At 43.4% G+C, this 12934-nt stretch overlaps 1 protein-coding gene and 1 long non-coding RNA gene across 2 annotated transcripts in view; one reads left to right on the top strand and one right to left on the bottom strand.

Annotated features, from left to right (window-relative positions):
• Positions 1–12934, top strand: part of TTC7A (tetratricopeptide repeat domain 7A) — a 191029-nt gene that overhangs the window by 116835 nt on the left and 61260 nt on the right. The window contains exons 16-17 of the mRNA XM_079968587.1: positions 5189–5305; positions 10134–10231. Coding sequence (XP_079824713.1) covers positions 5189–5305; positions 10134–10231 — 215 coding nt within the window. The remainder of the gene's footprint in view (positions 1–5188; positions 5306–10133; positions 10232–12934) is intronic.
• On the bottom strand, positions 7462–12300 carry LOC307212030. The gene is made up of 3 exons (XR_013836747.1): positions 11532–12300; positions 10059–10228; positions 7462–9240 (listed from the first exon to the last, which is right to left on the bottom strand). It is a non-coding gene; the product is annotated as an uncharacterized lncRNA (long non-coding RNA).

The raw sequence follows: 12934 nt of genomic DNA, 5'->3' as shown, positions 1-12934 counted from the left end.
TTTTCTTTCTTTCTTTGTAGTCAAAAGCTGTTCAGCTTTCTTTATTCTTATTTTGTTAAAAAAATAGCCCAATAGCACTTACTATTAAGGCTGCCATATATCTGGGTTTCCTCAGACATTTTGCCGATTCAGGAAATATCCACCCAGGCGCCATTTATCTGAGCAATTCTCAGACATTTGGCAGCCCTAATAGTAAGTGACTGTCTTACGTTAGAGAACAAACAAGAAAATATATTCCCCGACCAGCACTTTTATGGACACAAGAAGTACCAATACTTTATGAACCCTCAACCCCCACCCCTCCAAATTATTTTCCTCCATGAAACCTATAATATATATACAGTTATTAAATATACATGTGTGTGTTTAGCTTTGATAAATCCACCTCAACACTTTAATGGTACTACTCATAGTTAAAAGGTCATGTGGAAATTAAACCGGCCGTTAAGACTGAGTCATGTCAGTTGACAGAGTTAACGCTTTGCCCAGAAGTTCTCTTTAGTGGCATAAAGCCAGATAAGGAAGAAGGAGAAGAAGGAGAAAGACGGGAACAGCGGGAGGGTATTATTATTCACATAAATACAAGGCAATGCGCAGAGGAAACCTGGAGCAGTACTGGAGAAATCTCTAACAGAGAAATATTATTCTACCTTGCAGCTTCACTTCTCTATAATATATGCTCTGCACACCCATATCTATAAAATAACACTGAGATCTCCTTCAGGGCAACCCAAATTATTCACATGGTACTACAGAAGTGGACTTGGGGGACGCAGGGGAGGGGACATTCAAAACCCTCAGATAATGCAAACTCCAGTCAAATGGCAGCTCTTAATTTTAAATATGTGTATGGATTCACTTGTGAACTTTGAAACGAACCATTATTAAATAAAATGTATTTTCTAATCAATAAATGCCTTGGGAGTCCATGCATGTCTAGCCTTGTAAAAGTGCTCAGAGATTATTTCTGCATTTCACAAGATTGCATGCGCCACTTGATTGTAATCCAACCTCAAAGCGGTTTGCAAAAAGGGTAAATAAAATTATCTGCCAAAAACAGCAGTTAAAACAACTATTTAAAATATCCACCAGCTAATTAGAATCAATGATAATCTGAAAACCAAATTAAAACGTGTGTCGACATTGTACATGCATGTCTGAACGATCACTGACCGTCCTTGTCGCTAGGTGGAGAGATCCATTTCTCGCAAATATTCAGTCTCTAAAATTCAACCAATCTTCCACTGCTGAGTGACAATTTCATTATTCCTATGGAATGGTGCTGTCATGGGAGGCCATGGGTGGGAAGAAGCAATCTTTCAGGTAAGCAAATGCAATCTGACAGGGCTGTCTATGTTTCAGATGCATGACATTTTAAGCACAGCTCTGTCGCCTTCCTTTCACAAGCATATAGTGAGGTTGGTAGTACAATAGCTTTGTAAACAAGCATTTTGGTTTCCCTGCGAATGTCCCAGTCCTCAAACACTCTGCACTTCAATTGGGAGAAAGCCGCATTCACAGATCTCAGGCGATGCTGGATTTTGGCATCAATGTTGGCCCTTGTGGAAAGATAACTGCCTAGGTAGGAGAAGTGATCGACATTTTCCAACATTACACCATTGAGTTGGATTTGTGATGCTGCAGAGGGGTTTTTTTGTAGTTGTTGGTGCAGCACTTTGGTTTTTTGGATGTTGAGTGATAGGCCAAGCTTTTTGTAAGCTTCTGCAAAGATATTTAGGATGGTTTGGAGGTCATCCTCTGAGCATGCGCACACTACATTGTCATCAGCATACTGAAGCTCTATGATGGAAGTTACAGTAACCTTACTCTTTGCTTTCAGCCTGCTCAGATTGAAGAGTTTTCCATCTGTTCAATGTATGATTTCTACTCCAGTGTGGAGTTTCCCTTCACAAGGGATAACCTAATGGTCATAAAAGGCAGCACCAGACACTACCTTTCCTCTCCCCACCCATCAAATGCAGAAGATGAATATAGGACTTGTTAGTTATGCCAAGAAATAAGAGCAGATAGAACAGAACAAGATGATGGAGGATATCTGTGTTTCCTAGGTGTGCCTGTATCTTGGGTGCTGTTCATCTGTAGTGGATGTGATGTGACTACCAAGTTCTTTACAACACACAGCACATATTAGGAACTTTGTAAAGGCAAAAGATTTATACAATCTGAAGGGAAACCAAGTTGGCTAAAATGTATAAGAACAGTACTGATATATGTTGGAGATGTAAAAATGGGGTAGGCACATTTATACACATGTGGTGGGAGTGTAAATGGGTAAGAGAATTCTGGGATACCATTTATAACGAACTTTTTAAAAAATGCTCAAAATTCTCTTTCATAAAAAAAAACCCTGAAGCTTTCCTACTTGGTATTATGTCCAAAGAAATCAAGAAAACTTTTAGACCGTTATTTATGTATGCAACCACAGCGGCAAGGATTCTAATAGCCAAGAATTAGAAACGTTACAACATCCCCACCAAAACAGACTGGTTAGCGAAAATGAATATCTACACTGTGCAAAGTTAACAGGGAGAATAAGAGGAAACACTACTCAAAAAGTTAATAAGGAATGACTAAGTTTTAAGGAATATCTCGAGAAATATATGTTGTTGTTGTTTAGTCGTTTAGTCGTGTCCGACTCTTCGTGACCCCATGGACCAGAGCACGCCAGGCACTCCTGTCTTCCACTGCCTCCCGCAGTTTGGTCAGACTCATGTTTGTGGCTTCGAGAACACTGTCCAACCATCTCGTCCTCTGTCGTCCCCTTCTCCTTGTGCCCTCAATCTTTCCCAACATCAGGGTCTTTTCCAAGGAGTCTTCTCTTCTCATGAGGTGGCCAAAGTATTGGAGCCTCAGCTTCATGAGAAATATATAGATAAGGTAAATCTCCTGACAGATATAGAATGAATCTAGAAAATAGAGGAAATGTAAAGCAAAACTAGCATGGAAAAATGGGAAATCAGAATAACAAAATGAAATGCGTTTGAACTATAAAAATTGTAAAATAACACAATGAGAGGAGTTGGAAGTCAACACTTATGGGGTATCTATGTTGGGTAGGTATGCAGGTAAAGTATGTATTGTATTTATTGTATGCATTGTTTGTATTGTAATGTATTGTTTATTTAAATGGATGTATGAGGTATATAAATATACAGTGGTACCTCGGGTTAAGTGCTTAATTCGTTCTGGAGGTCCGTTCTTAACCTGAAACTGTTCTTAACCTGAGGTACCACTTTAGCTAATGGGGCCTCCTGCTGCCACCGGAGCACAATTTCTGTTCTCATCCTGAAACAAAGTTCTTAACCCGACGTACTATTTCTGGGTTAACAGAGTCTGTAACCTGAAGCGTATGTAACCTGAAGCGTATGTAACCCGAGGTACCACTGTGTTTGTTTGTGTGTGTGTGTGTGTGTGTGTATGAACTTTGTAAAGGATAGTGAATGGTAATGTTGATAGGATTGTGGCACAGATTATGAGGAAGGCTGCCTCCCGCGGAAAGTCACTGTCCGTGAGTCACAAAGCAATGGAAATAATGATGGAGAGTGTTGAGACTAGCACACTTCCTCATGCGTTTACAGTCCCCTTTTCATAATGCCTAAAGAGGACTGTAATGCACTGAATAAGTTACCGATGCCAGGGTTCTACTTTGAAAAAACTTGGCGAAAAAGACATGGGAATTGACCGTATGCATATACAGATATATTATGTGTGAACTCTCCGAATCACAACTCATCCTGTGTGCCTGGTGAAGGGATGTGTGTCTGTTTCCGTGTGGTGCATTTGGCATTCCTGCTTGGCAGGTTGAACTGCAACCTCATTTGCAGCTTGCAAAGTAAACAGTCATCTGGAAACTCTGGCATCTTTGAGGAATGATAGTGACATTCCACTAACCTTTGAGGAGCTGAGATAAACATTCTTTTTAAGTTCTCTACTTTGGGGCAGAGTGTTCCAGGGCTCTCTGCTGGCTAATGCTGGAAGGGATTCTGCCGGCAGCCGTTCCATCTGGCCACATATTCAGCTGGTGGTCTTCACCAATGGAGTGATGCTGGGACCACCGTCCCTGATGGGTTTTGGATTGCAGCCCATTGCTTATTTCAATGAGTAGCTTTTAAAAATATATATTAAAATGTTGTATTACTGTTCTTTGAATTAAAGAATGGGTGGCAAGCCTAAGGGAGCAAGGGGTCTGGTTTGCACCAATACTTTGTCTTTAAACTTGTTCCTGATAATCTTGGAGGCTTTTTCATTTAAGTACAGCCATACCTTGGGTTACAGACGCTTTGAATGCTTTTTTTCAGGTTACGGACTGCCGAAACCCGGAAGTACTGGAACGGGTTACTTCCGGGTTTCGGCGGTCGTGCATGCGCAGAAGTGCCAAATTGCAACCTGCGCATGCACAAACGCGCTGCTGCGGGTTGCGAATGCTGCGGGTTGCGAACGTGCATCCTGCACAGATCACGTTCGCAACCCGAGTGTCCACTGTATAACTTCACACTCTTCTACCCATTTGGAGGAGCTGTTTTGTTTGCAGTACTAAAGTGCAAAGAGAAAGAGAGAGAGAGGGAGGGAGGGAGGGAGGGAGGGAGGGAGAAATTAGAGTGTTTGGTGACAGTGGAATTACCTAGAAATCAAGTAGGACCAGCAACAAAATGTTACAGCGGGAGTTCTCCTAGTTGAACCTGCCTTGTCCTATTCCATTCCACCACCAACAGTTTTTTGTTGCCATCCCTCTCAGACATTTAGTATCTCCTAGAGCAGAGATGGCCAAACTTGGCCCTCCAGCTGTTTTGGGACTACAACTCCCATCATCCCTAGCTAACAGGACCAGTGGTCAGGGATGATGGGAATCGTAGTCCCAAAACAGCTGGAGGGCCAAGTTTGGCCATCACTGCCCCAGAGCATTACAGTTCCCCTCCTGTCTTGTTCTGATCCATCCCTCTTGCTTCTCAGTGGGTCCATTTTGGCTACAATCCTGGCAACGTTCACCCAAGTTCACTATTAGCATTTATGATCTAACTGAAAACCTGGAGATTCATTGCTAAAACCTGGCATGGTAGCAAGGTCCTAAGCTCCATCCATTCATAAGTGGAAATGCTTCCCTTGATAAAAGACGTGCCTGTAAAATGAAATCATAATTTTCTTCCCTTTCTCCCTGCCCTTCTTATAGTTTACTCTTCACCAAAGTGAAACTGGAATTGGTGCACAAGGGCCCAGAAGAAGCTTTAGTGACCTGTAGGCAAATGTTGCACCAGTGGCAGATGCTTCATAATGTTTCACAGCTCAGGTAAGAGTTTGCCTCTAATTGGAGTTGCTTTTTGTTCTCTCTGAGGTTGCCTCATCTGTACTACTATGGATAAATTATCTTATTGCTTTTAGATTTAAGTATACCCTCTGGTGTGAGCTTAACCTGTAATGTAAAAGTTTTTCCAAGTTTATTTTGATGCCATGTGGATGACTACATACAAGACCTAGGATCTGTGCATGTGTTTGCCTTGGAAGAAAACACTTTATGTATGGTTAAATGATTTTTTTTTTAATTTTCAATACTGTTTGAAAGGTTAGGATGCACTATTCACCTTGATATGATGGTTTTCGGTGGGTACTTACTGTGTGGAGGACCATTACATCATGTAGAATCATAGAATCATAGAGTTGGAAGAGACCACAAGGGCCATCGAGTCCAACCCCCTGCCAAGCAGGAAAACCCCCTCATCTGCCGTCTGAAGTGGCACAGCCGCAACCCAGGCTTCCCACTTTAGAGAGAACTAGGCATTAACTACGGGACGCAGGTGGCGCTGTGGGTTAAAGCCTCAGTGCCTAGGACTTGCCGATCGAAAGGTCGGCGGTTCGAATCCCTGCGGCGGGGTGCGCTCCCGCTGCTCGGTCCCAGCGCCTGCCAACCTAGCAGTTCGAAAGCACCTCCGGGTGCAAGTAGATAAATAGGAACCGCTTACCAGCGGGAAGGTAAACGGCGTTTCCGTGTGCGGCTCTGGCTCACCAGAGCAGCGATGTCACGCTGGCCACGTGACCCGGAAGTGTCTCCGGACAGCGCTGGCCCCTGGCCTCTTAAGTGAGATGGGCGCACAACCCCAGAGTCTGTCAAGACTGGCCCGTACGGGCAGGGGTACCTTTACCTTTACCTTTAGGCATTAACTGTCTTTGTAATGATATGTTGAAGCACGAATGAGCCAATGTATGTGCTCCTGAAGAAAGGATGGCACTTTGCTCCTCCTCCGGTCCTCATACTGTCATGCTGCTATAAGCTAAACCAGGGTTTGACTTACTGTTATGTCTGAACCTGGGTTTGTGGTTTACCTCCCCCAGTCAAACCATGGAACTAACCTTGGCTATAGGATGCAGCTCACCTGGAGATAAACCATAAGTTCGGATGTAACACTAAGCCAAACTGTGACTTAGCTTACTGCAATGTAACAACAGCAGGGCCAGAGGACAAGCAAAGCAGTCGTGATCTTTTCACCAAAGCTCACGTATTTGCTCATTTGCACTAAACCATGGTTTGGCTTATCATGACATGCAAAACAGGTCACAGAGTGGGTGGACCTTGTCCAGAGCTTCTTAAGAACCTGGAGTTGATCTTGACTCCAACTGTTATCCTGCAGCGAGGATCCTTACAGCGCCCACACTTTTAAGGCCTCACATGATTAACATAGCTATGTGTGGGCAAGCTGGCTGATAAACTTTACTGTAGGCTAGTAATTTTTCTGAACTTATTTGCAAGGCTACCTGAGGGAGAGCAATGCTTCTAGATTTTTGAAGTTCATCTTTGGTGTTTCATGTTCCTCAAAAAATGGGAAAGGATATAAAGAACAACAGCGGCAAGAGTTAAGCACATGAGGTTGCAATTCTGCATGCACTTAAATGTTTGCAAATCCTATGGAAGGCAGTAGGACTTACAAGCACGTAAGTGGGTCCGGGATTACTCTATATATATGTGCGTGACTAAGAGACCTGAAATTTGTAGAAACTATTAAGCATCTGGCAGCAAGTATATGAACTGGTGTTACTTTATACCACTTGGAAAGGAGGAGCCAGTGTCATGTAACCAACCAGTCGGGTTTATAAGAACCAGAGCCTCCTAAATAATAACCGTTGTCTTGTTTGTAGACTGGCAAGTATGGGATCCTAGATCTGAACAGGATCACCAGCCCCACTGCTGGGAAGTGGGACTGTCCTTCCATCATATCTCTCTCTCTCTCTCTCTCTCTCTCTCTCTCTCTCTCTCTCTCACACACACACACACACACACACAATATTACAGCTCAGCCCACAAATTGTTGCCCAAAATTGTTGTTCAGGGCTACACTGTACCTGTTGCTGGATTTCAAATCAGGCAAAATAACAGATTAGACTATCACGCAGCAGTTCTCAACTTGTGGGTCCCCAGAGGCTGTTGGACTACAACTCCCATCATCCCTGAGCTCTGGCCTTGCTAGCTAGGGGTGATGGGAGTTGTAGTTCAACAACATCTGGGAACCCACAGATTGAGAAAGGCTGGATTAGAGCTAATCTGAAGTCATTCCCAACTGGGCCAGATTGCTTGCCAAATTCCACCACCGCCATCACACAAACCCACATAAATTGGCCCTGGAAGAGAACCCATCCCCATTGGTACAGCATAAGCCTCTTAATCTCAAGGTCATGAGTTCAGTCCTCACGTTGGGTGAAAGATTCCTGCATTGCAGGGAGTTGGACTAGATGACCCTTTTGATCCCTTTCAGCTCTATAATTCTGTGATACCCCAGGTAAGCTGTAGCCAATTAGTGATGCCAGGACTTCTTGCAAGTCTGCCTAGAGACCAGCTCTGCCACAGGTTTTCCTTGGTGCCCAGGCAGCAACTGCTGCTGCTTCTCTCTAACTGTGACCTTTTATGTGGTCATAAACTTTATATTTTTAAGGCAGAATTTTTCTTTAAGAAATGAAGTAAAACATGATTGCTGCTGTAATTTGAATTTCCAGTCCTATATTTACACCACCTGAAAGTGTTTCCGCAGAACCAACTTGCGCATAGACAGCGAGTTCTCTGATCGTTGAGCAAATTGACACTTGGCCCCTGCCGTTAGTTCCTGCCTGGTGATTTGCAGATCAGGTTACAGTTACGAACTTTTAAGTTCATAACTGCCCTTGAAGATGCTTTCAGAAACTTCAATTAGCGCAAAAGGCTGCCACCCGTGCTGTTGACAGGTTTGAGCCGGCGTTCTCGTACATGCCACTTATCTGAAGGCAACGTCGTGGGCTGCCAGTTACTAGACAAGGCAGGTTCAACTGGGCCCTGGGAGACCAGGGTTCAAATCTCCACTGGGTGACCTTGGACCATCCACTGTCTCTCGGCCTATCCTACCTCACAGGGTTGTCATACAGATAAAATAGGGAGGGGGAGAACCACGTACACCATTTGAGCTCCTTGGAGGAAAAGTGTGGTATAAATGTGGCAAATAAATGTCCAGGCCTAGTTCAAAATGCTGGTTTTAAAACCCTTCTGAACCTCTGACCATACTTAAGTTCCTCACAGAAGCTTAGGTTCAGTTGACCTCCACACAAATCAAGGCCTTTTCTGTTGGAGGCTCCTGCGCTCTGGAATATTCTCCAGTAGGAAGCAGATATGATTCTCTTTCTGTTGTCTCTTTAGAGGCATAATGCATCTGGCTGTTAACCAGAAGGTTGGTGGTTTGAGCCCACCCAGGGGTGGCCGGTGTGCAGTGAAATATTTTTATAGGGGAACAGTTAGGGCCAGAGGCGTTAGCTTGCGAGGGGCACGGGGAGGGGGGGGTCGATGTCATGTGTGTGACGTTCTGACGTCGTGCACATGAGCATCGCGCCTCCTTCCCTAAGCTGAGCAGAAGCTTCCAGAAGGCTTTGTGAAGGAGGTGCCAGGGCTCTGACATGTCGATGGAACCATCCTGCCTCTTTCCAAAAGCCAGCAGGTAAGCGGGGGTTAGGATTGCAGCCTGAAGTGTGTGTGTTTTTTACTGTTTTAGTTGATTTCAAATTCTTGGTGATTTCCTTTTCTTTTTTTTTTAAAAAAAGGGGAAACAATCTTGACATTTCTTTGATGGCAGTATGTTCCTCTCTCCCTCCCCATTTAAATTAATGTCCTTTTCTTCTTCTTCTTCTTCTTCATGGAGAGGACGGAAATTTCAGGTGAGGCAATCTCTCGCTATGATGGGCAGCCTCAAAAACCCATTTATCTATTTCAGCAAGCTGTTTGGAACAGAAATATCATAGAAAAGAGGGAAATAAATAAATAAATAAATAAATAAATGATGGTGTGTTTTTATTTAAAAAAAGATATATATTTTTTTAAAAATAATAATATTCTTTATCCTATGAATAGTGTTACAGAAATATGAGGGTGATAACAACAACAACAACGGTCCTCAAAATGAGAATATGTAAGCCACAGAAAAAAAAGAAAAAGTTATTAACAAGATATAAAAGATAGCTGCAACATCGAAGGAAAAAAACATGGATGCACGCCGTCATGAAAATTACTGTTCCGGAAACAGATAAATGTGGCTCATTTCTCTCTAAACCTATCAACGTGCTGCCTAAAACAACTCCTTCAAAAATAGATTAATTAAGTTAGTCAAGCTGTGCCCCAGATATTATTATTATTATTATTATTATTATTATTATTATTATTATTATTATTATTTAGAGCCAGGTAAACAGAATTTGATTTCCGACTGACTGTGGGTGGAAATGAGATCTCCACTCTTACACAATGAGGAAAAGGAGAGGCAAGCCGGACTTCCGGAGGGGCTAAACTATGCTTGACTGAAATATGCCAAATTGCTCAGAGCTGCGTCCATCACCAGCAGCAGCGTCTCCACATCGCCTTGCTAGTTTGCTTTGTCAGAATGCCTCGCAAGGGCGTTGCTTGTGTGACACAACCAATTCCCATCTCTTCGACAGAAATTTCCCCCCCAACACGGTGCATTCTGACAGCCGCTATCACATAGGCACAGATGTTTTCAGCTTTCAGAGCTGGTGGCAATTGGATGAGATATGATGCTCACTTGGTAGGCCGGTTCCTCCTGCGCTTCCCATAAACAACCATCCGTCACCTTGTGGCCATTGTCATTCCCTTGCAGCGATCTGGAGAAGGAAAGCAGCCTGGCCGAGGCGCCGCCAATCAAGAAACACAACAGCATGTATCTCACTCTCCCTGATGCCCACGACACCGACTCTGGTAAGAGAAACAAAGCAGAAAATGTCTGGCAGCCCGAACCCAGCGCAGACATTCGCATGAAGGTAGACTTCCTATCCAGGATTTGTGAAGTGGCTTCCTGGCAGTAGGCTGTTTATTCCCATGAGTGTGACGTGAGGGATACATTCACTAAATACCGTATTTTTCGCTCTGTAAGACGCACCAAACCATAAGATGCACCTAGTTTTTGGAGGAGGAAAACAAGGAAAAATATATTCTGAATCCCAGAAGCCAGAACAGCAAGAGGTATCACTGCGCAGTGAAAGCAGCGATCCCTCTTGCTGTTCTGGCTTCTGGGATAGCTGCGCAGCCCACATTCGCTCCATAAGACGCACATACATTTCCCATTACTTTTTAGGAGGGAAAAAGTGAGTCTTATAGAGCACAAAATACGGTAATCAAAGATTTCTGTGAGCAAGCAAAGCAACCGCCCACAGAGGAGGTTGCCTGTTGCATCTCTACATAAGGTTCAATGCTCATCATGGCGAATTTCCAGTCTGATTCTGTTGGGGGTAGGTGATAACAACAACAACAACAACAACAACAACAACAACAACAACAACAACAACAACTATTATATTTATATTTATATGCTACCTATCTGATGGGTTGCCCCAGCCACTCTGGGCGGCTCCCAACAAAATACTAAAAACGCAATAAAACATCAACCATTAAAAACTTCCTTGAACAGGGCTGCCTTCAGATGTCTTATATAAGTCAAATAGTTGCTTATTTCCTTGACACCTGACAGGTGGGCGTTCCACAGATCAGGCGCCACTAGCAAAAACTCCCTCTGCCTGGTTCCCTGTAGTTTTGCTTCTCGCAGTGAGGGAACTGCCAGAAGGCCCTTGGAGCTGGACCTCAGTATCTGGGGCTAAATGATGAGGGTGGAGACACTCCTTCAGGTATACACAACCGAGGCTTGTGCCTACCTTAAAGCCTTGCAGGTTTGGGATCCAGGTGTCAGTAGACATGTTCTCTCCCTAAACCCATCAATGAACACAATACTTGAACTCTTAAAATCCTGAAGAGGCTTCCCAACAGCCAAGGGGTAAGCCTAGTCCCACGTACAGCAATGGAATATCCAGAAATTATTGTTATTATTTATTAAATGTGTACACATCCCTATACCCATGGATCTCAGGGTGGTTCACAACATAAAATCACAATATAAAAAGACAAAATACATATTAAAAAAAAAACAAGAACAACCTAATAATCCCCTCCTCCCCAACACATTTTAAAAGGGCATTGGATGTCAAAATCAAAATTAGATGCCCACTTAATATATACAGGTCACCAAACAGCTTTTCCTGGGGCCAAATTTGCATGTAATGGCTGGGATGTAATTGGGCACCAAGGGAAGTCTGTTGTTGCCTTGGCAAAGTTCCAACCTGACCTGGAAGCTTTTATTGTTCTTCCAGGTCAGGGGGAGCCAATGGCTGGCCTGGACAGGCAAAGACATTCCAGAACCTAGGGACACTTAAGCCCCTAGGAAACCATTCACTGTGGAGCCTCGGTAGCTCACCATGTTAGGTACAAGTCTATGAATCAGATAGTTACTGGTTCTACTCCCGGGAGATCCTGACACTGAGCTTCCGGATGGCAGGCTTTTTAAATTTGTATTTTCTTTTAAGAGCAGCATTCATATAGCTAGCTGTTCTTTCAGAAAGCCTTTCCCTTAGCTGCATAGGAATGTGTCTCCGTGAACAGCTCCGGTCCTTCCGAAAGAACTTTTAAATGATTCAGCTGCATCAGTAGGGACCAGCTGTAGGTATTTCTTCCACAGAATCAGCCCCATCTATGTGTCTGGGTTGTTTAAACAAACCCCAGCCATGTAGGAGCATCTAAAGGACACCACAGTGTTGCCTGTGAATATGGTGGGAAACATGTTTAAATAAAATCTATTTTCTGATCTCTGTGTGGAGTTAGCTTTTCTTGGCCGCCTGCAGGACATAATGTTATCTGTTTGAGCGGTAGCCCTTCAGCGAGATCTAAAGTTCTGTCCAATTATAACAACTTTTTTCTTAAAAACACACACAAACAAATACAGGGTCTAGTTCTCTATATCATTTTATACCATTTACTTTGTATGCTGAAGTTGCATCAGAATATAGCATTTTGGCACCGGGAACACAACCTAGCTTCTGAAAAATATATAAGCTTTGTATTGAGTTCCTGACCATTTTTCGTCCTAGCTTACTACTGTCTCCTCTGCCGGTTGGTAACCGTCCTGGGTCTCAGCCTTGTTTTCTTTCCCAGCCATGCTCCCTTACCCATTTCTCTGGAAATTAACTGGCATTTTACTGGAAATGCCAGGAATTCAGCCTGCTAATCTGCTGAGCTAGTTAGTTTCCAGTTCTCAGAGTTGTGAAGCTGTTCTTGAAATCTGCCTGCTTGAAATCTTGAAAGCTTGTTCAGCTGAGGTATAACATTTGTGGCTGCTCGGAAGCATAGTGCCATGTTTTCCCTCACAACAAGCAAAGCCAAAATAAAATATGAAAAAATAGCTGAACGAAGTGGAGAAAATATGCCAAGTGTTGTGCAAATGTACAGAAGTTTAAATCATATATACAAACGGCAGAATCCAACTTCTGGTTCACAGATTTAATTTATTTAAGACAGGTATGGCCAAACTTGGCCCTCCAGGTGTTTTGGGACTACAACTCCCATTATCCCTGACCA

Source organism: Podarcis cretensis (genome assembly GCF_951804945.1).
Source record: "Podarcis cretensis genome assembly, chromosome: 3".
Taxonomy (NCBI): Eukaryota; Metazoa; Chordata; class Lepidosauria; order Squamata; family Lacertidae; genus Podarcis; species Podarcis cretensis.
Note: the sequence above shows the minus strand (reverse complement) of the source record. Positions and strands in the feature narration are given on the sequence as shown.